General features: G+C 48.8%; 2 protein-coding genes across 2 annotated transcripts in view; one reads left to right on the top strand and one right to left on the bottom strand.

Annotated features, from left to right (window-relative positions):
- Positions 1-27683, bottom strand: part of AP5Z1 (adaptor related protein complex 5 subunit zeta 1) — a 40648-nt gene that overhangs the window by 2245 nt on the left and 10720 nt on the right. Inside the window, exons 16-20 of the mRNA XM_081338188.1 lie at positions 27221-27435; positions 24781-26959; positions 21227-23888; positions 10075-10169; positions 8951-9202 (exon numbers count right to left, since the gene is read on the bottom strand). Of these exons, the coding sequence (XP_081194314.1) occupies positions 26698-26959; positions 27221-27435 (477 nt within the window). The 3' untranslated portion in view covers positions 8951-9202; positions 10075-10169; positions 21227-23888; positions 24781-26697. The remainder of the gene's footprint in view (positions 1-8950; positions 9203-10074; positions 10170-21226; positions 23889-24780; positions 26960-27220; positions 27436-27683) is intronic.
- RADIL (Rap associating with DIL domain) lies at positions 1083-22776 on the top strand (the record flags this gene model as incomplete). Its single annotated transcript, XM_081338187.1, has 14 exons — positions 1083-1632; positions 9310-9638; positions 10341-10994; positions 12590-12627; positions 13504-13667; positions 14490-14602; positions 17266-17503; positions 17704-17876; positions 18632-18782; positions 19224-19414; positions 19903-20323; positions 21248-21387; positions 22038-22177; positions 22668-22776. The coding sequence occupies 14 exons, from the start codon at positions 1083-1085 to the stop codon at positions 22774-22776; spliced, it is 3411 nt and encodes a 1136-aa protein (XP_081194313.1).

Here is a 27683-nt window from a genome sequence, read left to right as displayed (position 1 = left end):
GTACCCAGAGCTCCGAACGGTGAAATGTTTTGCATCCAGACAATGCTGTGTCCAAAACGAAGGCGGCTGGTGACGTTGCTATAAGATATGCGAGTAAATAAAATTATTCAGGAATTTTTACACGTGGCAAAACAACAAAGTTGGAAGGGGCCTGGGTGTTCATCTAGTCCAACCCGCTGCTCAGGCAGGAAACCCTACACCATTTCAGACAAATGGTTGTCCAATCTCTTCTTAAAAGCTTCCAGTGATGGAGCACCCACAACTTCTGGAGGCAGGCAGTTCCACTGATTAATTGTTCTCGCCGTCAGGAAATTTCTCCTTTGTTCCAGGTTACTTCTCTCCTTGGTTAGTTTCCATCCATTGCTTCTTGTCCTGCCTTCAGGCGCTTTGGAGAAGAGCTTGACTCCCTCTTCTTTGGGGCAGCCCCCGAGATACTGGAAGACTGCTATGCTATCATGTCAGTCCTTCTTTTCACTAGACTAGACATCCCCAATTCCTGCAGCCGTTCTTCAGATGTTTTAATCTCCAGTCCTGTGGAAGGACCGATCTTCCCTTGAGCCCAAACCTGGCTTTTGTTCACAGTGCATCTGTGACAAGTTCTCCAGATGGTTGGCTGGCGGGTTCAACAACGTTGGCAAGGACAAAATGATTGTTTGATCTGCTCTCCCGTCGCTGAAAGCAACATGGGATGGCCGGAATGAGTGAGAACATTGTAATACTCAGGAAACACCCTCTTTCAAAGGGGTTCTAGTTCAGGATGGGCAGGAGGTTAATTGGCATCTGGATGATGGTTGCTAGAGCAGTGTTTATCCCAAAGTTGCCACGTTTGAAAGTCCCTACCTTGGGTGACTTCGCCAAGCTTCCTTTGGTTTTCTTGGACCGTTCTCAAAACCACGTTAGCAAACTCCCTCTGGTGCTCCAGCCAATGGTAGGCTTTGGAAGCCACCTGTACTCTCTGGGATTGTTGCTCTTCTGCAGAGCTTCTGTGAACATCTGCAAGTTTGTCAGCCGTTTGTCCTCTTGTTTTCGACCTCCCGACGACACATTCATGGCTCTGCTTTCTTTCTGTCCAGCCACCCCCCATGACGCCCTCCTGCGCGATGTTCTACAGGTCGCCTTCAGCCATGTCGCCACCTTCCAAAAACCGATTCAAGCGACAAAGTCGGATCTTCTCCCAGGTCTTGTACCGGACGCTAAGCTACAAGGATCGCAGCTCAGCGGCCAGTTATTCGGGAGCAAGCAAGGAGGATCCGTCGGAACTGTCCACCCAGGTCTCGGCCCCGGGGGTCCTCAAGATCTTCGGATGTCACGTCTGTGTGGGGACTCACTACAAGAGCGTCTTGGCCACGGCCAGCTCGTGTGCCCGGGAGCTGCTGAAAGAAGCTCTTGAGCGGTACGGACTCAGCAAGGTAGATGTGGGCTGTTACGCTCTCTGCGATGTCGTTGGGACGTTTGCCGGATCGGAAAAGCAGTGGAAGATGGAAGGCTTGAGGATCCTGAGAGACCAGGAGAAACCTCTTTTGATCCAGGAGCTTTGGAAGCCCCGGGAAGGTTTCTCTCGGAGGTTTGAGCTTCGGAAGAGGTCCGAAGTGGAGGAGATGATGGCCGAGGACAAAGACACCATCACAGCAGGTGAGGGACAGGAGAAGTTAGTTGATGGCGGCCTCTGCGGCCTCAAGGTTTCAATGTCGCAAGCTGTCATCTTGTGGTTTGTTGGGTTTGAGCTTAGCGTGCAAAGTTGGCATGATGGAGGGATAGGGGGTGGGTGGGGAGGAAAGGATATATCAACACATGGCTTAGAACTAGAGAAGTGGGGCCATTCCAGGAAAACCTGGCGGAGACGAATTATTCAGCCAAATAGGTAGACTTGGTGGAAACCGTAAGGAAGCTTTGGAAGGTGTAGCTATTGGCTCTGGGGCTTCCCATGGATTAGGCTTTGGAGGAGGTGGGTGGGAGGGGAGGATATTTGGGTTGAAATCTTGGCCTGGCCAAAAGTCCTTCAAACTAGCCTTGTTTTGGGAAGCAAGGGATCAGCACTGGATCCCTTCCTTGCCGATGGACGAACACTGCAATGCAGCGGCCATCCCAGCAGAGTTTATTCGCAAGGCTGCCCCGGTGCATACAGTCGAAACAGTGTGAGAGATTAAGGGCAGGCAGGCGAGACCAGTTAACCTGGATAGTCCTGGGTTTACGACCACATTTGGGCCCACGTTTCTGTCGCTAAGCAAGGCGGTTGCAGGAAGGCTGAGAGCTGAGGGGCCCTGGGTGCTCTCTGAGCTGGGTTGTTTCTTGGTAGGCGTTTCGTGGTAACACCATCCGTGCTAAAGGGAGTGGGGTTTGTGGAGAGGAGGAAGAGGAGGGGAGGAAGGAATGAAGGGGGGGAGGAGGAGGAGGAGGAGGTGGGGGATTGTCAGGTCCTCAGTGCTCCCTGAGCGTGGCTGTTTTCTGACAGACGTTTCATGACCCAACTAGGCAACATCATCAGTGGTGTTGTTACCTAGTTTTGGGTCATGAAACATCTGCCAGAAAACAACCAAGCTCGGGGAGCACCGGAGACCCCTCATCTCAACCCCGAGCTACAAATATCAGAGAAAGAGAGAGAGAGAGAGAGAGAGAGAGAGAGAGAGAGAGAGAGAGAGGTCTAGGGGGTTGCAGAACCCTCTTGCTGGCAGGTTAATCATAACCATAATAGTAAAGTTGGAAGGGACCTTGGAGGTCATCTATTCCAACCCCCTGCTCAGGCAGGAAACCCTATACCGTTTCAGACAAATGGCTGTCCAGTCTCTTCTTGAAAACTTCCAGTGTTGGAGCATTCGCCGCTTCTGGAGGCAGGCTGTTCCACTGGTTGTCTGAACTTGATTCAGTCTGAAAACCCCGTCTGGTGGCATCTGCTCACCGAGTGGAATTTGAAGAACCAAACCTCTCAACCAGGAGCCCGAGAGGCTGAGACAGGCCAGTCTCTCTACAACCAAGCAACACTCAGTGGGCTTTGAAAGCAGAAGCTGCTTGGCTGCTGTCAAGAAAGGCGTCCAGCCGTAGGGCCAAGTCAAACTTTGGGGCTGAAAGAACCAAACGGCCTCTCCCCCCTTTGGCACAGGAGGAGTCACATCACGCCCAGAAAGCCATGTTTTCATTTGCAACCCAAGCCCAGCGTCCAGCGTCCAGCGTCAGCCGCAGCAGCGTGGGAGGGAAATTCAGACCCACAAGCCAGAGAGAGAGAGAGGGATAGAGTTGGCTGCATCCAGGAAAAGTCCTGGTGTTTGTTTTTCCAGCAAAGCTTTTTCAGCAGGGCTTAACCGTCTTCTCTGGAGAGCGAAAACTCCACAGAGTGGCTGTTTTTCTTTTTTTTTCTCTTTTCCCCCTATTTTGCTTTCGTTTGGCTACCCAAAGTCAACACAGCAAGTTCCTTCCCTACAGATAAGGAGATTCAAAGTCGGCTTTCTTTAGCAGAGGAAGCTGGAGGCAGAATGCTGAAGTTCGTTTTTTCCCCCCCTTCTTATTTTGACTTGAGTCTTGTTCTTCATTTGGACTCTTTTCCCTCACAGAATCCTGAGGTTGGAAGGGACCTCTAAGGCAGACATGTCAAACACAAGGCCCGGGGGCCGGATCTGGCCCGCGAAGTGGTTTCATGCAGCCCGCGAAGCCATCCTGGAAACAGTGAGGGAACGGCCCCCGCTTCCTTGGCCCTGGCCCAGAGACCCTCCTTCTGTCGGAGACCCTCAGATCTGTCCCACTCCTGCCCAGGCACCCATAGGCACCCTTGATGCGAATGATGTAGAGCTGGCCACGCCCACCCAGTAGGCCACACCCACTCTAGCCATGCCCACCCAGTAGGCCACGCCCACCCTGGCCATACCCACCCGGCCCCCTGAGGGCAACCGCCATGCTGATGCGGCCCTCAATGAAATTGAGTTTGACACCCCTGCTCTATGGGATCCCAGTCCAGCCCCTTGCTCAAAGCAGGAATCTTACACCGTCCCGGATCAAAGTTGTCCAGTCTGTTTTTGAAAACTTCCAGGGATGGAGCAGCCACACTTCCAGGAGGCAAGCTGGTCCACTGAGTAAATTGTTTCCGCGGCCAGGAAATTTCTCCTTAGCTTTAGGCTCTCTCTTTCACAAGCTTTCGTCCACTCCTTCAAATCCCGGGTAAAATCCAGGATCGATTCCTAGGGCGACCTGCTATCGTTGACAGATTATTCAGATCAGGAGAACGATGGAAGACGAAAAGATAAAACAAGCTCAAATCCTTCCAGGCTGGCCCATCTTGGAAGTTTTCCCCTTCTTCCCTCCACTCAACCTTCCGGGGACTGCCTTAATTCGAAAACTCAGGTTTTTTTTTAATCTCAGCTTTGACCCTGTGCTTGTTTTTACAATGTATAGTCATCCCTCCTGCTCCCAGGAAAAGCTTCCAGATCAAGAAGGATCTTAAACAGCTTGAATCAATTGGACTCAAGAAGCTTCTTGGACGAGAAGCAAACTATTTTTTTAAGAAGGAGGCAAGAAAGTTCAGCTGCCTTTTGGGAAAAGCACCTTTGGGAAAACCACGACCTGGATGGCTGAGAATCTCCACAGACATTTGCTGCAAGTAAGGTAAAGGTAAAGGTTCCCCTGCACATGCGTGCTAGTCGTTTCCAACTCTAAGGGCTGGTGTTCATCTCCGTTTCATAGCCGAAGAGCCAGCGCTTGTCCGAGGACGTCTCCGTGGTCATGTGGCCGGCATGACTAGACGCCAAAGGCGCACGGAACGCTGTTACCTTCCCACCGTAGTGGTCCCTATTTTTCTACTTGCATTTTTTTACGTGCTTTCGAACTGCTAGGTTGGCAGAAGCTGGGACAAGTAACAGGCGCTCGCTCTGCTACGCGGCACTCGGGATTCGACCCGCCAAACTGCCGACCTTCTGATCGACAAGCTCAGCGTCCTAACCCCCTGGTCCTAAGCATTGCCTCCAGCTCTAGATTAAGTTTGGACTTTCGGCTGCTCTTCTGGGAGTTACAGAATCCTCTGAAAAGCTTTGAAAAGCTTCAAGATCTTCCAGCAGCTTGGAGCAGCTGGGCTGCTAACGGATGGCCTGTTGATCCCTCTCTTCCCAAGCCACGTTGCTGGGAATTAGGCTGGTTGTGGACAGTGCCAGCTGGGAAAAGATTTGCCGCAAGTCCCAAAGGCGCTTTTCCAAGAGGCAACCGGGCTTTCTTAGTTGATTATTTTTTTTTCTTCATGAAAAACATCTTGCTTCTCCTCCAAGAAGCTTCTTTGGTTCTGAAGAACCACCTAATGATGAAGGAGCTTCTTGGAGGAGAAGTGAAACGTTTTCAAAGGAAAGAAAAGAACACACACACGAGAAAATCCAGTCGCCCTTTGGGAAAACCATGACCTGGATGCTTGAGGAACTCCGTAGACGTTTGCTGCAAGTATCGATAACCGAATCAAAACTCAACCTGCGCTTTGCTTCCAGCTCTCGATTTAGGTTTGGACGTTCAGCTGGGAGTACAGAATCTTCATTATCTGACCCTTGAGTGTCAAATGTCCACATTTTCTCCTCCACGCTTCAGTTTTGTGTACTTGAGCCCCCTTTTCTTGGTGGCCAAGTCCTGCTTCCTACCAATCATTTTTTGGTCCAGCTTGACCTGAAAATCATTGCTTGTTATGGCGATAGACTATTCTGCTCTATTTGTCCTTTTGCCTAATCTGGAGACGTATAAACAAACTCAGTAAGCGTCTTTGACCATTCCCTGCTCCAGTCACCTCTTTTGAGTTTCTCAGCAAAGGCAGAGTTTAAAGCAAACAAGAACAAAAAAAAATGTATTTAAGAACTGCAAGGCTGTTCCTCACCAAATAAGGTAGATGGCTTGGTGGACTCTAAGCCGTTTCCTTTATAACTGGGCTTGGAGAGTTTTCTGACCCTGATTTCTTGTTTCGTCCACGAAGAAGCTGGCTCTTTTCATTCTTTCTCCACCTTCTTCAAAGGGGGGGAGGGAAGAGTCCCATCTCTAAATTTCACTTCTGCCCAGGAAATGCAGAGGTGTTTTTTTTTTGTTTAGTCCCCCACTCAGGGACTGTGAGCAAAACTCGAGAAATCTAGTTTGGGGAAGATAATGGAAAGTTTTATGGAAAACGGTGGTCCACCTCAAGAAGAAAGGGGATATCTCGCTTCTACGGGAAAACTGCGGATAGAAGATGCGATCACCAGGACCAGCTGCCCCATTGGGCAGAGAATGGAGGGCAGAGGTAAATCCATTCAATGAATGTGTGGGTCCAAATGAAGTTGTGGGTTCACCCATACTCAAGGTATGGTGGGAGGTCCTCAAGAAAAGATTGCACAACCATTTTTTTTTCCAGGATGGCATAAGGACTCCTTGCCTCGGGCAGAACATTGCAGATCTCCAAGTTCCCTCCGATTCTATCATTCGTTGTTTTTTTTTTGAGGTTGGCGTAGTTGTATCCATGCCCCACACCCCAAACTCATTGGGGGGGCTTCCTTCTTCAAGAGCCCACCCGGACTGCTTGAACTGTTTAGCAATAAGGTACCTTCGCTGGTCCTCCTCGGATGGTTGAAGAGCAAAGGTGTCAGAGATAGGAGAAAGGAGGAGAGCGATTGCTCCTCTGCTTTTGCACGAGGAGGCGCATGGGACTTCTGAGCTGGCATTTTACAAGCTTTGTCCTGCCCCAGGGAAGACACACACACACACACACTCTCTCCCTCTGTCTCCTGGAGAGACGGTGTGGAGAAGTTAATTGTTCCTTTCCTCTGCAGCTAATGCGCAGAGTCTCCACTGCAGTCGGCAAGTCCTGTCAACCAGCCAGCATGCTGGCAAATGAGCTTGGCTTAAAGCTAGTAAGGAAAGCGAAACCCTTGGGAAGCCCTTGGTTCAACTTTGCGGTAAGACGTTGATGCTCTTCAACCTTCCTTGGTCCAAGGAAGCAGATCCGTCCTCTGCATTCAAGCTTTGGCTTGTTTCCAGGGATCTGGGGGGGGAGGGGGGGAGGGAGGGAGGGAGGGAGGGAGGAAGAGACTTTTTCCTTTTCTTAATCCCCCCCTCCATCCCGATAACGGAAGGCAGGCTAGGAAAGGTTGCTGCACAAGATGTGAAATTGGATTTGTGTGTGTTTTGTGGTTTGTGTGTCAGAAGAAAGAGAGCGGAGCTGCTGAAAGGGCAGAAGGGAATCTGGAAAAGGCTGACGGAAGGGAGTGGGGGGGGGGAGGGAGGGAAGCCAAGAGAAATGTCATTTGCCTGGCCCAGCCAGATGGTCTTTTGAGGTGTGTGGGTGTGTGGGTGTGTCTCTTCTGTGTGTGCAATCTCTCTTGGAGTTATATTTTGGGCTTTTGTTCTGCAGCATGGTTTGGGAGGGAGGCCAGAATGGAGAGCAGAAAGAGGGAAACATCTTTATCCCGGCAACATGATTTTGATGATGGATAAGCGCCCTCCCCCCCCAACTCCCTTTTCCTTGACCGCCATCCCAAACTTTTTTGTTGGTTTGTTTCAAATGCGTATTTCCTAAAGTTAAAAAGAAAACCTGCATTTCGCCAGGATGCGGCCGTTTACAAGAGGTCACAGAAGGGGCCAAGTTAGCAGGAAAAAAACCAAACGAAAAACTAGAGGTCCCCAGATGTTCCTGTTGAAATTGGCATGAATTTACCGCCCCAAAGTGGGTTGAGATGAGGTGAAGCAGCCATCTGCAAAAGGACTCCAAGTTCCTCGTTAGGTCTTCTCCCTGAAATTGTGGGGTTGTTGGTTTTTTTTTTCTTCATTTACTTTTAATTAAAGTCAGACCTGAGGTTTGCTCATTTTGCCATCCTGGTATTTCCCACCAGAGTTGACTTGTATTGATTCTTCTACAATGTAGTTCCTGTGTGTGTGTGTGTGTGTGTGTGTGTATGTAAATTTTTTTGGTTTGCTAACAAAGAATTAAAGGGAGACTGATATGCATTTCAAACGTATTTGTTTTCGTCAGTCAGCCACACCCTTCTGAGATTCGAACCTGGGCTGATTGCACCTTAGGCAGTTGTTTTAACCTCTAGGCCACAGGCTCTCTCTCGCTTTGTTAGCTGAGAAGCAAGGGAGGTATGTGTTAAATGCTTGTTAACTATTTAGATTACCTTGCTAGGCCCCAAACATGGGACAAATCTTTATTTCCTGTTTCAGCCTAACCGAAGGCCATCGACAGGCAGTAGTCACACCGGTGACTATTTACACAAATATGAGCTGTCACCGGTGTGACTACTGCCTGTCGATGGCCTTCGGTTAGGCTGAAACAGGAAATAAAGATTTGTCCCATGTTTGGGGCCTAGCAAGGTAATCTAAAAATAGTTAACAAGCATTTGACATATGTATGTATGTGTATATATATATATGTCTATATCTCTCTATATGGCATATGTATATGTATGTGTATGTGCATCTATGTGTATTTGTATATATCCTGTCCTATATCTGAAATTGAGTATGTCTAGTGTAGTGAAGAGAAAAACGAAGGGGGACATGGTAGCAGTCTTCCAATATCTCAGGGTCTGCCCCAAAGAAGAGGAGGTCCCACCTATTCTCCAAAGTACCAGAAGGCAGGACAAGAAGCAACGGATGGAAACTAGTCAAGGAGAGAAGCAACCTAGAATTAAACAGAAATTTCCTGACAGTTAGAACTATTAATCAGTGGAACAACCTGCCTCCAGAAGTTGAGGGTGCTCCATCTCTGGAGGTTTTAAAGAAAAGATTGGACAGCCATTTGTCTCAAATGGTGTAGGGTTTCCTGCCTGAGCAGCGGGTTGGACTAGAAGACCTCCAAGGTCCCTTCCAACTTTGTTATTCTGAAATAATGTCTAGCACTGTTCTTCGCAATCAGGGCTCAGAGTTGGTAATTTTACAGAAGTGGACCTTGAACTAAATTCAAGTCTTCTAGACGAGACTTCACAAACATGTCCATGACATTCCCTTGGCAATGGTATAGAAATCTTACCTTTGCCTTCTTCATGGATGTTGTCTCAATGTCCATCTTGCAGCCTGAAGATCTCTTGAGGTTCCTCATGCTTCCTGCTTCATTTTAAAGACCAGCCAGGATCAGTGAGGAGCATCCGTTTAGCTGGGTCCTTCGTTCCAACCAACTGGGAAGTCACGGAGGTGGGATAAGGGGTTCCCGATGGAATTCCTAGCTTGAAGGAGGGATGATGACCAGCTATCCAGATGGATTTTAGTTGCGTCTGTATGGAACCTGCAAGGTCAGGGGAAATGCATCATGAGTAAGAAAAGAAGCCAGGATGTTGGCTTAGATGGTGCAGATGAGTCTTAGCTGCCAACTTTCTTCTCCTTCACCCTCAGGAATTAACGCCCAGGCTCGGAAGCTCCAGCGCAACCGGACCAAGGGCACCATGACCCTCTTGGCAGCTTGCCATACTTCGCCCCCCAGCCTTAGGCGCACGGTCAGCGAGACCAGCCTTAGCCAAGCAGGCCCACCAGAGGACCAAGAAGAGGAGGGGCCTCTTCGGCGGCACTACTCCACATTGCCGGAGACCCTCCGATGCATGGAGGGGGTGCCAGACGGGCGGGCATCTGCCACCACCGAAGAGCCAGACGGAAGCAGCACTTTGAGGCTCTCCATCTATCAGTCCCCACATCTTCTCCTCCTGCAGGGATACAGCCAACAACATGTAAGTGTCCCCTCTTACCTAAGGCAGCCTTTTTCAAGCTGCCTCCCTGCTAGATGCCTTGGACTGCACCTCCCGTTATCCCCAGCCAAACCCCAGGTGCGTTGGAAAGGCATGGCCATGATTGATGGTGGCCAAGATGCTCCTCTGCCTTGGAGTTTTCTAGACTGCAACAAGAGCTCCCTAGCCAGGTTCTGTGACCCCTTCCTCCCAGAAGAGTAGGACTGTAACTCCCATGTCCCCCAGCCAGACTTCATCCCCATCCTGCTATTCTCTAGAGTGGGGGGGGGGGTGTCTTCAAACACGGCCCTTTTATGACTTGTGGACTTCAACTCCCAGAATTCCTCAGCCAGCCCTGGCTGGATGAGGAATTCTGGGAGTTGAAGTCCAGAAGTCTTAAAGGTGCCAAGTTTGAAGACCCCCTGCTCTAGATCCATACCTTTGCCGGTCTTCTCAATCGCCTCCCTTCTCAGCCAGCATCCCCTCCAGCCAGTCCCAGGAGATTGTCCACCATCCCAGCATGTGATCCTTCATCTGTGTGGAGGAGAAAAGTTCTAAGTTGCTTTTGGTAGACCCCTTGTTGGGCTGTGAAAGGGAAGTCCCTCCCCCCCCGAACGTGGTATGAAGGTCCCCCCCGCCCCCCAGTCAGAACAGGTTGCCCTGAGCTCGGCCCCGTCTACCTGCTTTGTGTGTTGAACTCCATAGGACAGTCTGGTGTACCTGTTGAACCGCGAGCAGCACACGGTTGGCCAAAGGACTCAAGCTAGCAAGCCAAGCATTAGCCTTTCGGCACCGGATATCCTTCCTCTCCACTGTTCCATCCGGCGGGTGAAGCTGCCCACCCGTTCTCACCATCGCTCCAAAGAGAAACTCATCTTGGAACCCATTCCCGGCGCCAGTGTCTCCATCAACTTCTCTGAAGTGGGAAAGACGGTGGTCCTCCACCACGGGGATCTCATCTCCCTTGGCCTCTCCTACTTGTTCCTCTACAAGGACCCCCTCAAAACTCAGCTGCTGCCCACCCAGACACTGGTGAGGCTGAAAGCCCTGCGCCAGGCTTCTGAAGCCGAGCCGTCCACCTGCAAGACGTGTGGCACCCATTCCAAAAAGCAGGATGCCCAGGCCTACTCTGGCCGGAAGAACGGCCGGAGAAAGCTGCAGCTGGAATTTGACAAAGCCAACGAAGATCTCTTGCTGAGAAGGATCATGACGCTCATTGAACCCACAGGAGATGACCACAAGTTGGCGCCGGCCTTTTTGCTGTGTCTCTGTATCCAGCACTCGGCCACCCACTTTAGGCTGGGAGACTTTGGGCAGCTGCTCCTCAAGGCAACGAAAATGATTCAGAAGAGCGTGTGGGTCAGTAGATTGGTTAGAAAAGGAGAAAATGGGAGGACTGGCAATTTGGGGGATTGGATGGTGGGAGATTTGTAGTCCTCTCTCTCTCTCTCTCTCTCTCTCTCTCTCTCTCTCTCCCTCCCTCCCTCCCTCCCTCCCTCCCTCCCTCCCTCCCATCCAAGGGGTCCTTGGTGCTCTCTGAACTTGGCTGTTTAATTGCAGATGTTTCATGACCCACCTAGGTAACATCATCAGTGCTAGAGGGAATGAGATTGTGGAAGGAGGAGGAGGAGGAGGAGGAGGAGGAGGAGGAGGAGGAGGAGGAGGAGGAGGAGGACGACCACTGTGGGGTCCTTGATGCTCTCTGAACTTGGTTGTTTAATTGCAGATCTTTCATGACCCACCTAGGTAACATCATCAGTGCTAAGAAGGGAGTAGGGTTTGAGAATTAAGAATGGGGAGATGTGGAGAAGAATGAGGAGTCCGTGATGCTCTCTGAGCTTGGTTGTTTTCTTGCAGATGTTTCTTTCCCCAATGAGGTAACCTCATCAGTGCTAGAAGGAAGGGTTTTGCAGAGAGGAGGAGGAGGAGGAGGAGAGCTGTGGGGTCCTTGGTACTGTGGGTTTATTCAGAAATGGCTTGTTCAGTCAGTGTCGATGGTTCTTTGATTAGGCTCTTATTTACTGTTGTTTGGCTGAGCTGATAGTTCCTTGACTGGGGTATTGTTTACTGCTAGGTGTTAACATTCCCACCAATACTGACAAGGCAAATGACTTGTACAGGAAGAGAGAGGCAACTCCATACTCCCTAACACTGAAGATGTTGCCCAGTTGGGTAATGAAATGTCTGCCGCAAAACAACCAAGCTCAGAGAGCACCTCATTTCAACCCTGAGCTACAAATATATTATCTCCTGTTGGTGCCTCTCTGATCTTCAAGGTTCCTCCTTTCCCCTCTTTCCAGATCAAAATTTGCATGGGATCCGAATGGCCCTTTTTCCAGAAAATGCAAATTACACAGCTCGCACGAAGATCCAGTTCACAGTAAAACTTCATTCTGCGTGTTCCGTTCTCAAAATACGCACCGTTGATCAGTTTTTCTCTTTCTTTTTTTTCTCTCTCTCTCAAAAAGCTCTTGGGGTTGGCACGACAGCCTCAAATTCAAAATGGTGGTTTTTGAGCTCAAAACACTTTTCGGAGCGATCAAAGCAGCCTCTTCGACCGTGCCAAACGCTCCATGTCAAACTTGAAGGGACCGTTTTGAATTAAGAGCCAGGCGTTTTGAATTCCAGATTGAGATGTTTTGCAGGCACCAAATGGAAACTGCATTTTAATGGCCACACACACATTTAGGCAGTGTGAATCGGCTTGGTTTTCATAAAAATGTAGATGTATCCTCATAACGGCCAGCAGAAATGGAATGTGTGGTCCAGCAGTTAGATATCTTCAAAAAGGACATTAATTCTTGCAAATAAACGGTGCTGTTTTGCTTATCCCATGCAATCGAACTCATACGTACAGAGCCCGGAGATCACAGATAGCTTTGTCCGTTTCTGTAGATCACTGGCATAGATTTTAATTTTTAAAAAATTTGTTCCTATGTGCTTTCTGATTCTAGGAGAAAACAAACGAGCTTGCAGAGAAACAATCCTTACAGTAAGTTCTCTGTATTCATATTTCTGTTCAAGAATAGTTGAAGAGGGATTAATGTTTATATATTTATTTGTATGTAAGGGTGTAGGTAGTGACAGATTTTATTTTCCTGGGCTCCAAGATCACCGCAGATGAGGACTGTAGCCAAGAAATTAAAAGATGCTTGCTTCTGGGGAGGAAAGGAATGGCAAATCTGGACAGCACATTAAAAAGCAGAGACATCACCCTGCCAACAAAAGTGCGTATAGTCAAGGCTATGGTCTTCCCAGTTGCAATGTATGGCAATGAAAGCTGGACCATAAGAAAGGCTGAGCGCCAAAGAATTGAGGCCTTTGAACTCTGGTGCTGGAGAAGACTCCTGCGAGTCCCTTGGACTGCAAGGCGATCCAACCGGTCAGTCCTAGAGGAGATCAACCCTGACTGCTCTTTAGAAGGCCAGATCCTGAAGTTGAAACTCAAATACCTTGGCCACCTAATGAGAATGAAGGATTCACTGGAGAAGAGCCTAATGCTGGGAAAGGTTGAGGGCAAGAGAAGAAGGGGACAACAGAGAAGGAGGTGGCTGGATGGAGTCCCTGAAGCAACAGGCGTGAGCTTAATTGGACTCCAGAAGATGGTAGAGGACAGGAAGGGCTGGAGGAACGTTGTCCATGGGGTCGCAGTGGGTCAGACACGATTTCGCAGTTAACAACAACAAGGGTGTAGGTCTATCCCTGTGTTGTACTTAGCATGTTTAAATGTGTGTTATGTATACGTACACTTTGAGGGCAAGCAACTCAATTCATTTTTAATGTGGGCCATTGTGCCCACGGTAAAAAAAAATGGCAATAAAGGTCTAGCCATCTTAGACTCCTTTTAATTCTTGGTCTGTTTTGTCAGCCAGGAGGATCCAGTGTCACTTTCCCGCTTTACCATCACAGACCTTCTCCCCAACCTTCAGCACGTGCTTTTCTGGATGTCCAACTCCATCGAAATCCTGTATTTCATTCAACAGAAATCCCCTGTTTACATCCAGAACATGGAAGAAGAGCTGGACATCAAGGGTAAGTGGAAGAATGTCCATTCCTGGAGCTGAGGTGTCAGTAAGAGCTTCCTCGAAATTTTGATTCAGAACGTTGAGTAGAACTTGACTTTCACCCAGTGCCATTGGGGAAGCTGGTGGCCCTCCAAATATTCCTGAACTCCACTTCCTTCCATCCTCAGCCATTTTGGATGAGATGTCTCTTGGTTTCTTTAATTGCAATCCACCTGGAGATCTATTGCGATTAAGCCGAGCTCAACAGAATTATGAAGGATCACTAGTTCCCTATCTCTACTGTGAGAGCAACCCTTTTATGGGCCACCAGCTGGGCCACGAAAGGTCCTACAAAGCAAACCACGTGCGTCTTTTTCTCCTTTGGGGTTGTCTAGCCAAAGAGAAATCCCCACTCAGCTTAGCAGAAATAATTCCCAGGGCAAGGAAAGCTTGAGTTGGATGAAAACTGGCTAATTCCTCAGCTGGTTGACCTTGTGTTATCTTGGGTACTTCTCCTCCTCCTCCTCCTCCCCCTTGCCCAGCTTCGTCCCAAAGGGAAAAAGAGAGCAAACAAACCATGTTCTGGACGGCTTCCATGTTTTTGTCCTATCTCAGTTCCCATGCTGATAAGTACAGCGAAGAAGGTCAAGGGAAGAGAATTAAATTCCACCGAAAATTCAATCAGTGGATTCAATCCAATCGCTCCCCACCCCCAACGCTACCCCCAACCCCTCAAAGTAGAAAGCTAGCCTGTTAGGAGGAGGAAGACTTCCAAAAGCAGGCTTCTGAGTTGAGCTGGACTGATCCAGGAATCTGATCCTGAAATCTCCACATCTTTCTTTTGCCACAGGTTCCAAGGAATCCCTCTTCTCCTTGACCATCACAGCCAGTGAGGAAGCCATGACGGTTCTTGAGGAAGTGATCATGTACACCTTTCAGCAGTGTGTTTACTACATCTCCAAGGTACGTCAACCTGAAGTGGCTCCAAGTTAGCTAAATCAGGAAGGTGTGTTTTGCAAGGAGAAACCAAGCCCGTCTAGAAAGAGGGCAGAGAAGAGCAACAAAGATGATTGGGGGACTGGAGGCTAAAACATATAGGGAACCATTGCTGGAAATGGGTACGTCTAGTTTAACGAAGAGAAGGACCAGGGGGGACAGGATAGCAGTCTTCCAATATCTCAGGGGCTGCCCCAAAGAAGAGGGAGTCAAGCTATTCTCCAAAGCGCCTGAAGGCAGGACAAGAAGCAACGGATGGAAACTAGTCAAGGAGAGAAGCAACCTGGAACTAAGGAGAAACTTCCTGACAGTTAGAACAATTAACCAGTGGAACAACCTGCCTCCAGAAGCTGTGGGTGCTCCAACGCTGGAAGTTTTTAAGAAGAGACTGGACAGCCATTTGTCTGAAATGGTATAGGGTTTCCTGCCTGAGCAGGGGGTTGGACTAGATGACCTCCAAGGTCCCTTCCAACTTGTTGTTGTTGTTGTTGTTGTTGTTGTTGTTGTTGTTGTTGTTGTTGTTATTATTATTATTATTATTATTATTATTATTATTATTATTATTATTATTATTATTATTATTATTATTATTATGAGACGAGCTTTCTCCCTGCAAGGGTGAGGATCAGTTGGAGGAATTAGATCCCACGTCTTGGTGTGAACGACACGGGCTGAAAAACTCAGGAATTCTGTGGGTTGATCTTGGCCGTTCTTACAAAAGTTCAGCTGGGCTGTACGTGGATGGTAGACTTTGGGAGATTTCAGTCTTGCAAATTAAACAAGGAAAAGTGGGCCGCCAGCGGTTCTCCAGATGTCCCTGCATCACACTTTCCATCAGCCACAGCCAGCAACAAATAAGAATCCGAGACTGGGCCCGTCATTGCTTCTGGCTCAGCATGCCAGGACTACCCCTTCAGACCTTCGAGAGACAGAGACGTGTGACAGAATTGGATTTCTTCGCGGCACATTATGAAGCTGTGACTCTCTTCTTTGCCCGTCCTGTGTTTTTAGGTGAATAGGGCACAACAGGGAATGTCGTTCCCAGGGTTGTGGCCAAGAAAAGAGCACGTCTGCCTCCATTGGGTCACCAGAAATCCCCTTCAGCTCGAAGGAGACTTTCTGCTTTCAGAAACTAAGAGCTTTGTTTGTTGTTGTTTACACTCGCGATGGGACTCTCCTCTCACGAATGGCTGAAATGGGCAAGGATCTCCTTGCCGAGTTGCTGCTTCCTGGTCCAGGAGGGGAGGGAGGTCCCCGTTGGAGAATAGAGCTTGTGGAAAAGAGAATGGTTGTACACCACAAGGAAAGAAGGGAGGGAGAAGGACCAAGGAGAAACATCTGGACGGCTTCCCAAGTTGGAGAAGGCTCGCATTTCACCCCACGCTGGGAGTCGGTCCTGAAATGGTTGAGTTCCTCCTTGGGGCAGGACGTCAGCCTTGTCCTTCAGACAGAAGCCTCTTTTCTTCGCTTTTGCACAACAGGCTGCTCTGTTTGGGTTTGTTCCTCCCCCTCTTCCAAGCAGCGGGGAGGGGGGGCAGAGATTCCTTCTGCTTGTGGGGGGGGGGAGAGCCAAGGGGGCAGAGCCGATCTGAGAGCACTGAGGCGCGGGACAGGAAAGGCCTCCGACCGGAATTTTTTTTTGTTTGTTTGCCGCAGAGTAGAAATGTAAGCCAGAGAGGGGACTGCCTCCCAGGAATTTGCAATCCAGATGTTAGGTGGGGTAGAGGCAGCAGAAGAGAGAGAAGCCAATTGCTGCATTCAATAAAACACAAGCACAAACAAAACCCTCAAATGCGTTTTTCCTCTTTGTGGAAACAGAATAAGGTCAGGAGGCGGGGGTGGGGGTGGGGTGGGGGACCTTGAAGCCCTAGACGAAACCCAGATGGGGAACTGAGCTGCTCCCCACCTGGAACACAAGAATGGCATCACCTTTGCATCGACCTGAGCTGTGCTCACAATTAGAATAGAGCTGGAAGGGACCTTGGAGGTCATCTAGTCCAACCCCCTGCTCAGGCTGGAAACCCTATCCCATTTCAGACAAAGGATTGTCCAGTCTCTTCTTGAAAATCTCCAGTGATGGAGCACCCACGACTTCTGGAGGCAAGTCTTTCCACTGGTTAATTGTCCTCACTGTTAGGAAATTTCTCCTTAATTCCAGGTTGCTTCTCTCCTTGATGAGTTTCCATCCATTGTGTCTTGTCTTGCCTAAGTTGAGCCCCCCCTCCTCTTTGTGGCAGCCCCTCAAATACTGGAACACTGCTATCGTCTCTCTCTCTCTCTCTCTCTCTCTCTCTCTCTCTCTCTCTCTCTCTCTCTCTCTCTCTCTCTCTCTCTCTTCTCTCTCTCTCTCTTTCTCTCTCTCTTTCTCTCTTTCTCTTTCTCTCTCTCTCTTTCTCTTTCACTCTCTCTCTTTCTCTCTCTTTCTCTCTTTCTCTCTCTCTCTCTCTCTCTCTCTCTCTCTCTCTCTCACACACACACACACACACACACACACACACACACACAGAGTTCTTCTTTTCTTTAGCCAGACTCAATTCCTGCAACCGTTCTTCATATGTTTTTCTCTTCCAATCCAATTCAACGCCTCCTGTTTCTCGTTTTTCCTTCTTCCCTCTGTCCCTCTTTTGCAGTCCCTCTATGTGGCTTTGCCCCCCTTACTGGAGTGTAACCCCTTCCAAAGCGAAGGCCGGGATGGTTGGCTCGCCTCTCCCCCATTGCCTGAGGAAATCCGCAAAGTGGTTCTGATTTACCAAGCTGCCCTGGACCTTCTCCATCAGTACGATGTCCACCCTGAAGTCACCTCCCAGATGTTTGCCTACCTCTTCTTCTTCTCCAACACCCTCCTCTTCAACCAGCTCATGGAGAAAGGTGAGTGGCTTCCCACCAAGGCAGGGACAGTTGGTTCATCCTGGCTTGGGGAACTCATAAAACCATGGGGCACTTTTCCCCGTCTCCCAGTGACCTGCAATGTAAGGATCTCCTTTTCCTTCTGTGAAACTTGAAGGACTCTAGAAATACGTCAGTCAGGTGTGGCTGATCCATTCCTGTTCTTACTCTCTCATGTCCAGGTTCTTCTCTGGGCTGTTTCCACTGGTCAAAAGGGGTCAGGATACGGGCCACCTTACGTCTCCTTCTGGATTGGGCCCAGAGTGTGGGCCTGGGGCCATTAGCTGACCAGTTCTTCATCAAGCTTGCCAGCCTCGCCAGCCTGTTAGCCATGCCAAATTCTCAGCTGCTACAGGTGAGTGTGTAGACAAGGGTGAGTTTTGCATGGCTGACCACTTATTGAAGGCCACCCAGTCGAAAACATGGGTTAACTCATGACCAGATGTGGCTAGCTGCTGAAGATAGTGGAGGGCCACCACAGACACCCAGAAGTTCTAGAACGAGGAAGGTTTGGATGGATGGATGGATGGATGACCTTTATTCTCATTTTTTACTGTGGGCACAATGGCACACCTCAAAAATGAAATTTAGTTGCTTGCTCTGAAAAGCGTACACATACATAACACACATTTAAAAATACTATATGCAACATATGTATAGACCTACACCCAGGGCTTTTTTTGTCATAGAACGCTCAGAACGGAGTTCCGGCACCTTTTTTGGATGGAACCTTGTAGGGTAGGCAAGGTGGTTTGTATGACATGTGTAAGTTCTGGCACCTTTTTCTTTTACAAAAAAAGCACTGCCTACACCCTTACATATAACTAACGTATAAATAGTAATTGCTGTCCATCTTGAATACATAACATCATCGTACACACGATCCTTACAGGACTCTTTTTTTGCATTTCTCAAGTCTGTTTTATTAACGCTGAAATATTTTTTAAAGCAGGTTTTCCATTCATGCATTTGCTGGGATGGGAAACACGGCTTTCTAGGAAGCCTTTCCCAAACCTGCACGTTAGCCCAACTGACACAGCTTAGAATTAAACAGAGTTTTTTTTTTTTTTTTAAAAAAAAGCTTACCCAAGACTTCCTTACTTTGCTCAGATGACCTGGCCAGTTTTGAGAAGCGAGTTTCCTGCCTTGAATGCAGCACAGCTCAATCACATTTTGACGCAGTACCAGACTTCATCTGCCATGGGGTGTGTCCCTGCATGGCAACCCAGCAACACTGATGCTCTTGCAGCTGTGAGGACAGGTGAGGCTTCAGATGTTATGCGGCTGAGCTGGTTGACCTGGAAAACCTTAGGCCAGAATCCTGGAGAAGCTTTAGTAGAAGGTCCATTAACATGTTGTTCCAAACCCGGAGGTTTCCAAGAGAAGCTGATGTTTTGGTTTGCGAAATTACCGGTACCTGGTTTTCAGAGCTGCACCCTGGAGATGGGGTGGATGGGTGGGTGGGTGAAAGAGCTGGATCTTGGGGCCAAAGAGGTTCCACTCAGCCTGGCAGATGTTTGTAGCCCCAAACCTCCCTCCCAAATAGGGAGTCCTTGGCACTGCCCCGTTTTGGACTTGACGTGCAAGGCTGGATTGGGGTGTGTTGACTTGAGGGATGTGTACCCCACATAACCTAGGAACAATGTGAATTCAAGCACAGATTGAAACAAAATGGTTTTGATGGGAGGGCTGTCCCTTGCAGATGACATTCTGGAGTCTTTTGATAACCATCCCCCCATCATGCTGCCCACTGGGGGGTTCAAGGTGGACCTGGAGACCGATCATCTGGATGATAATGTCTACCGGCACCTTCTGTACGTCCGCCATTTCCTGTGGAGCCTACGCAGCAAAAGCCCTCACTCCAGTGACTCTCTGGAGGCAGAAGCCCCAAAGGTAACCCCACCCTTTAGTTTGGATGGATTTCAAAAATCCTGCCTCAGCAGAATGTCAATCTTACCAAAGCATAGTCTCCTTTGAGTTCAGCTGGGTTGGAGGCTAGGCCAAGGATAATGTGGGACATTGGTAGAAATGTCCTGAGGTGGGACAAAAACATAAAATAATTTTATTTTTTTTGAAGGAGAAGAATTTTTTGGGGGTGGAATGTGGTCTGGATTCCCAGGAGGGGTTGGAGAGCTGCATTCCAGAGAACCAAGAGACGGCAGAGTTTAGATAGATTGGTCGGGAGGAAGAGGGTCAAGATAGTTCCTCCTCAGAGGTGCCCAAGAGTGTACTTTTATTGATGCAAGTAGCTGCTTTAGCTTGGCAAGATTCTGTCTATAGGCGAGGAACAATAAAAGAATCTGCTCAGAAGGACCTCAACGTGTCTCTCTTGGTTTTTGGAGCCTGATATTTTTCTTTGTTTTCCTACTATCTTCTTAAAGACTGAAACAATCAGCTGCCAAGTGACACCCCCAGCAGAGTCTGAGAAAATAGTTGGGTCAGTCGAGAGTGCCTTTGACTGGACAAATAATGGCAGGCAGATGATGAACTGTGAGAAGCCAAAGATGGAGGAGAACGTCTCCCAGGTCACCAGTACCAACCCATCCATCCCAGACTATGGGACTTGTGAGACACAGCTAGCTAAGACCCTCCAACAGCACCATCTTGAGGGACCCAAGGGGAAGAACGGGACTAAGGTGGTCACTGTGTCCATGGACTCTTCTTGTTTGCTGACTCCGCCGAACACACCCCTGATCTTTGACTCCATGGGTCTGGAATTGTCCCCAGAAAGTACTGCTGGGAAGGACATCCCAGCGCCTCGGAGGAACGGACTCAGTGGCACCAAAACCCCAACCCAGGAAGGTATGAAGGATTGTTAATCAGGATGGGGGTGGAGAACAGTTTGACCTTCAAGATGAGGAAAGTGTTGAAAGGAAACAACTAAAGGAGAATTATTTGTAGCTCAGGGTTGAAAGGAGGGGCCCTTAGTGCTCTCCGACCTTGGTTGTTTTCTTGCAGAGGTTTCATTACTCAAACTAGGTAACATCTTCAGTGCTAGGAGGGAGTGAGGTTTGCACAGAGGAGGAGGAGGAGGAGGAACTTTGGGGTCCTTGGTGCTGAGTTTGGTTGTTTTCATATAAACGTGTCACGACCCAATTAGATAACGTGATCAGTGCTAGAAGGAAGTGGGTTCGCAGAGAGGAGGAGGACTGTGGGGTCCTTGGTGCTAAGGTCGGCTGTTGTCTTGCAGGCCTTTCATTACCCAACTAGGTAACATCATCAGATGTTAGGTGATGAAACGTCTGCAAGGGAACAACAAAGATTTACAATGCTTTCCCAGCCATGTGGTAGGAAGTTATTGTTTCGAGGAGCTGCAAATCTGGTTTGATTTAGGCGTGCTTTTTTGCAAATCTCTGACGTTATTATAATGGTGATAATTACCTGCTGCTGCTTTCATAAAAATTGCTGGGCTAATGTTTCTTTAGTGCTTTGGGCCATTTTCAGTGGGGGCGGGGGCTTTGCACTCTGTATCCCACTGTGCTAATTGCGCCCCGAAGCAGCCTTATCCGTCTTAGTAGAGAGAAAGGGGGCAGAAATGGAAACGAAATGCAAGAATAGAACACAACCCACTCCATCCCCGTGGAGCAAATCTTAACATTCCCAGTGATTATGCAGGTTAGAAATCCAAGTTGGGGGAGGATGGTTTATGAAATTCAAAGGAACTGACAATAGCGTGTGATGCTTATAAAAATACAATCGGGTTACTTTTTCTCTCCTTGGCCTCAGGATCTTCTCCCACGCCCTACGACTTTCCTACTCCGGCTTCTTCGAATCGCAGCTCAGCCACCGATGATTTTTGCTATGTCTTTGTGGTGGAACTGGAAAAGGGGCCCATCGGTTTGGGGATGGGACTGATTGACGGCTTGGTGAGTAGGTTTTTCTGGGTGAAGTGGTACAAAGTGAGGACCGCAAGGGGTAGCTTCCAGGAGCTGCGGTCGATAGCTTCCATTGTTTCTCTCTGCTGGCTCTGGTCCCTGACGTGGAGGGGAGGTGTAGCTAAACAACATTTGCTGATGAGATGGCCTTTCTTGTATTAGTGCTCTGCAGATGTGCAGGACTAGAATTTGAATCTTCCTCCTACCACCGTAGCCAGTGGGAATTCCAGTCCATCCCACTTGGAGACCCCTGGATTGAGGAAGGACTCCAAAGAATGTCTGTTTTAGGAAGGAAGGAAGGATGGAAATAAGGTAGCACGGAGGACCTGCAATTTCTCAACTCTGACGTCCTGCGTTCTTCTCTCTCTCTTAACTACTCTGCTTGTGGCCGACCTGGTATATTGGAACTTACTCACGTTCTTCTGCTCTTCTCTCCTCTGACTTGTAGCATACCCCTTTAAGTTCTCCTGGGATCTACATTTGGACTTTGACTAGTATATTGGAACTTACTCATGTTCTGCTCTTCTCTCCTCTGACTTGTAGCATAGCCCTTTAAGTTCTCCTGGGATCTACATTTGGACTTTGACTGGTATACTGGAACTTACTCATGTTCTTCTGCTCTTCTCTCCTCTGACTTGTAGCATACCCCTTTAAGTTCTCCTGGGATCTACATTCGGACTTTGATCCAAGACAGCCCAGCGGCAGCAGATGGCAGACTCTCCATTGGGGACCGCATCCTTGCTGTCAACGGCACGAGCCTCATTGGCTCTCATTACCAGAGGTACGGGCAAAGTAAGGTTGATGAGTTTTGCAGGACAGCCATCTGTGACGGTGTCTTCCCTCTGGTGGCTTTTGACAGAGAATTCTGGAATTGCAGTTCGGAGACCTTTGGAGGCAACCCAGTTTGGGAGTGTGTGCTATCCCAGGTCCATCCATGCTAGTTGGTTTTCGTTTCCTTTCTCCCCAGTAGAAATATTGAACATCCCTCGCAAATCTTGGATTCAGGGGGTAAACTTATTTCCGGGACTATGTGAAAAGGGTCAAACGCCGTACCTAGAAGATCAAAACGTGGCATGATTCCGTTTTCAAGATGCAGCCTAGAGATACAGACCCTTCATATTCCAGAGACAACTTGCAGATTTCTGTAGCCTTTAATGGGTGGAGCTTCATCCTACAGATACCCATCTTAACGGATGAAAGTCTCATGGGAGAAGTAGCTCAGGGTTCTCTCATCCTTTTCATTTGTTTTTTTTTTCTTTCCTTTCTTTCAGTGCTGTAGACCTCATTCGATCTGGGGGGAAGAAGCTGCGTTTCCTGGTAGCCAAGTCTGATCTGGAAGTTGCCAAGAAGATCAGCTATAGTTCTTCCCCTTCTCCATAAAAAGAAACTGGTCAAAAGCATCCTTCGGCATTCATCTACCGTTGAAGGTGCTCCAAAAGTAGCAGAGTAAGCTTGGTAGGACCATCAGCAGTGGACACACTGGGAAGTTCAGAATGCTGCCCGGAGTTGCAATTGGTCAATTTGTGTGTAAGTTTGGGGGACGGGGACACAGCACCATGGTATTCTGAGACCCAGAGGTTTTCCACCAAGTGCCCCAGTACTGACTACAAAGCATTTTTTTTTCAAGAGGACATGAAAAAAATTGATCTTCTAGCAATTCCCAAGTACTGGAATTCAGAACAAGCTAAGCCCATCTCTGCTTTGCTTTGCAGCAGTGAATTCCATCTGTGTCCCACAGTCCTTTTAATACAAAGTTTGCAATGGTCCCAGCTGGTCACTTGGGATCTGCCGCTGATGCTAAGGACTTCACTGGTTGCAGATATCTTGAATTGCCCACTGCACCAACTGATCTTTGTTGCAATGACTGGTCAAGTGAACGGACTTTAAGGATACAGTACTGAGGTGGTGGTACTCCATCACGCTGGGAGGCCCTGAAGCTTTCAGCTCTGCTTTTTGCCCTAACGGTCTCTGTATTCAGCTCAGAATGGTCTGGAACCAGCTGCCTGCTGCCGGGTGTGGAAATCAAATTGTTGTTAGCTGCGAAGTCGTTTCCGACTCATCGCGACCCTATGGACGTTCCTCCAGGCCTTCCTGTCCTCTACCATCTTCTGGAGTCCCTTTAAGCTCACGCCTCCTGCTTCAGTGACTCCCATCCAGCCACCTCATTCTCTGTCGTCCCCTTCTTCTATAGCCTTCAATCTTTCCCACCAGTGAGTCCTTCTCATTATGTGGCCAAAGGATTTGAGTTTTAGCTTCAGGATCTGGCCTTGGCCTGATTTCCAGCCGAAAGGAAATCAAATTAGGACATTTTAGTTGCATGCCGGTAACCAAAGATGGATGCTTTCTAAAAACATTCCCTTCCTCTGGTTAAGTAAAAAAGGAACGCTGCTATGCACGTAAGGGAAAATGGGCTATTTAAGCAAAAATAGAATGGGCGGTTCTCTCTTGCAAGTATGGCTCATCTGCATACAGGATTTCTCTCTCCGGATCATCTGTGGGGTAAACCAAAAGCAGTAAGAGGGATAGCTCTGAAAAATTCACAGGAATTCTTGAGTTGGGATTAGAGAGTTGGATGAAGACCCCTCCCGGCTGATCATTCTTAACTTAGCCAATCTCACGGGGCTTTCCAGTAAAGTTAATCGTATCCGAGAGTGTACATGATGAGGTAGGCTGCTACCTAGAGTCACTTGAGATAGGAGAAAGACAGACAGACAGAGAGACAGAAAGAAAGAAAGAGGAGGGAAGGAAGGAAAAAGGAGGAGGGAAAGAAGGAGGAAGGAAGGAAAAGAAAGAGAAATAAATAAATAAAGAGAAAAAAAGAGATTTGGGCTGCACTAATCGAGATTACCACTAGACAGCAGCAGATACAGGACACAGTAAATCTCTGCTGCCATCCAGTGGCTGTCCAGAGATGGAACAGTAAGGAAAACTATCTGTACAGAATCAGAAGGCTACGTTGATCAGGACATTCCCTTTGGGGACTTCTCAGACCAAACTCATTTATGAGCTTCACCAGCGTCTGAAAGACCAGCGGCCAATGCCGGGGCAGGCGATGACGTTCAAGTATGACTAGACTCAAATTCAGAGGTTTTCCTCTTAGGAACATCAGATGGTTCGAATTGCTGAGGACCAACAGCCAAGAGCGTCGTCGCTCAGCTCTTCCAACCATCTACAGATGCCAAGATCAACAATCGGCCGGTTGCCACTTTGGTGAGGCCGTGCCGCCCCCTGCTGGCCTGCCAAGTCCCTTTGCAATCCGAAAGGGGAGGCTGGGGAGAGAGCTTCCAACCCAGACCAAGACAGACAGGATTGGTGGCCAGTAGCAACGCCACAGAAATAATTCCTGAAATAAAGTGGATTTTAATTGCTTAGCTACCCACTCACTTCCGGGCTGTTTGCCAAGGACTGCAGGAAAAGTAGAAAATTCAGATTGCGGCATCGAAAAGGTCAGCATTCCCCAACCGTGGCGCTTCCCAGATGCTTGCTTGAAGGTGCCAAAATCTTCCAAGATCAGGAGATCATTGCTACCTGGGGCCTGGCAATCCATCTCAAGCAGCTGAGGAGGATGGGTTGGGGGAACATTGGAAGAATCTAATCTCAACGTGTGATCTGAGAGGTGGAGGAAAGCAGAGTTGGCCCAGGGATCCTCCTCCAGTCATCAAATTCACCTGTTCCTTACTAGCTTACAAAATTCATCTGCACTGCTGGCTTGGAAAAAAAGACACGCAGAAGTGGACGATGGTCCAAAATGGTGTTGGCAATCCTCCAAAACTGTTGGGTATTATTTTTCTTTCCAAGCTAAGGGCTGTTTTGTTCCGTGCTAATGCCACGTTCTTTGTAGGCTGGCAATCAGTTGTCCATCTCTTCTATTGATCTCCAGCGACAAACATTGGGGAGGATCTGTGCGGCTCTTCCACTGTTCCTGAACCACAGATCCCACCTCTCTCCTCTCCCAGATCTGATGACACTGACAGAACAAGATCCAGAGGGTCAACCGATGGATCGTGAACTTTCTCATAAGCACAAAGTCCCTTCTGCTTCTAAGGACACTTGTAGGAAGTGTGCCACCATAATAAACCTAGGGCATCTCCAACCTTGGCAACTTTTTAAGACTTCTGGACTTCCAACGCCCAGAATTCCTGGCTGGCTGAGGAATTCTGGGTGTTGGAAGTCTGCAAGTCTTCCAGTCGCCAAGGTTGGAGACCCCTGCCATAAACCATGAACGCCTCTGTCTGGGCAAATTCCTGAGACCTGAGGTTGCCCCTCATTTTCCAGAGAATGTGAATCCTTGGCTTGTAAGAATTAAGGGCAGCTGCCTTTTTGCGTTCGTTATTTCTTAATCTGCTCTGCATCTTGCAGGTGGGTGGGGAATGTATATAGTTCTAATATTGCAAAGGACTTTAGTGGGTGGATTCGAACCGCCCCCTTCTGTGTCAAAGAACGGGATGAAGTAAAGAAAGAACATCACAGGTCCTTGTGTTCAAGTCTGTGCTTCCAAACCTGTGTAAGGGGGGAGGAGGAGGAGAGGAGGAATAACCACCTGGGACGTGAGACAGTCCTTGATTTACGGCCACAATTGAGCTCAACACTTCTGACGCTAAGCGAGACCATTGTTAAGTGAGTTTTGCTCCATTTTACGTCATTCCTTGCCACTGACTTTGCTTCTCAGATCACGAAAGGGGGTCACGTGACCCCAGGGGGACACTGCGACCGTCATAAATACGAGTCCGTGGCCGAGTGTCTGAATTTTGATCACGTGGCCATGGGGATGCTGCAACGGCCGTTAAGTGTGAAAAACGTTCGTAAGTCCCTTTTTTCCGGTGCCGTTGTAACTTTGAACGTTCACTACACGAACTCTTGTCAAGGCAAGGACTAGCTGTAATCTGCTCTATGGTTAAAGTCCGGCGTGGAATGAGAGCACCCTTTTTTATCTGGACCCAAACTCAGAAGTGGAAGATGGCGCCTGAGGGATCTACAGGGAGTTGGCACTGCTGCCCTTGCTCCTTGGAAGCAAGAGATCCACCCACCACCCAAACAGGAAGCCGGAGGTCCTTCCCCACGCTGCCCATCCACGAAGGACACTTAATTTGCTGAACTCAACCAGAACTCGAGGAGACGTGTACCACGAAGTCTTTTAATATGCGAGACATGCTGATGGAGTGAACGTTTGCCATCAATGGTAGACATCGAGGGGTGCTAGGAGATGGGCAAGTAGGACCTGTAAGAGTCCTCAGAAATGGAGAAGGCAACAAGATCTACCCGTCACCAGGAAGCAACCTTATGTTGATCCGGAGAGCTTCCTCAGACAGTAACGGATCCGGTTCCGCCTTCCAGAAGCTGGCTGGTCATCTTCATGGCCAGCAACAAAGGGATGTGGGTCTCCTGGTGGCTTATGTCCCCGGAGGATGGCCTGAGCACAAATTGAGCCACGCTGGGCATTTTCAGCAAGTTCATCAGCTCTGTCGCCTGGGTTAGGATGGCCTCGGCTTCTTCGGCGCAGTATATGGAGGACACAGCCGTGCTCTGGACGAATATCTTCATCTTAGACAGAAACAGGCAAACCCTGCAGAGAGGACCAAATAAGTCATAAATAAAGTCACTTGGAAGCAGCAACAATTGGTTTATAAACCAAGTTCAGAGGGCAGTAACTGCTCCAGATCCAGAGCTGTGCTCCTGCAAACCAATGAGGGAGGGGGGAGGGAGAGAGGGGGGAGGGAGGGAGGGAGGGAGGGAGGGAGGGAGGGAGGGAGGGAGAGAGAGAGAGAGAGAGAGAGAGAGAGAGAGAGAGAGAGAGAGAGAGAGACTCACTGGGGACCATTCAAACCTGGGGATCAGGTCCTGGCTGCGAGAAGCTAGCTTGGTCAATGCGGTCATGAGAACAGCTATCACACGAGGGGACGACCTGGGGATGTTAGCTGAAGGGCGCAGCTGGGTGATCTCGAAAAGCATGGCTTCCAGAACGTCAAAGAAGGTGTTGATCTGCTCCACCGTGCAACGCTTATCGTGGGTCACCGATGCATATTCCCCGATGGCCCAGACCTAGGCCAGAAGAGAAGAATGGAATGGAATGGAAGACACTTGCCGTAAAATGACCTTTCGTTTTATGACCTTAACAAGTGTCGAAACTGTTACAAAATTCACCCGTCCACTGTCTTCCTCGGCCACGGAAATCTTTGGGCTCTAGTGTGGTCGTAAATGGAGGACTACCTGTAACTCACTGGGTTGACCTGCGACTGTTCCATGGACCAGCTCGGTAGGATATCCAAGGCACGTAATTGTTAGCACCG

This window comes from Vipera berus (genome assembly GCF_964194415.1).
Source record: "Vipera berus genome assembly, chromosome: 13".
Classification (NCBI taxonomy): domain Eukaryota; kingdom Metazoa; phylum Chordata; class Lepidosauria; order Squamata; family Viperidae; genus Vipera; species Vipera berus.
The sequence above is the reverse complement of the archived record's forward strand: the minus strand, read 5'-3'. Positions and strand labels throughout refer to the sequence as shown.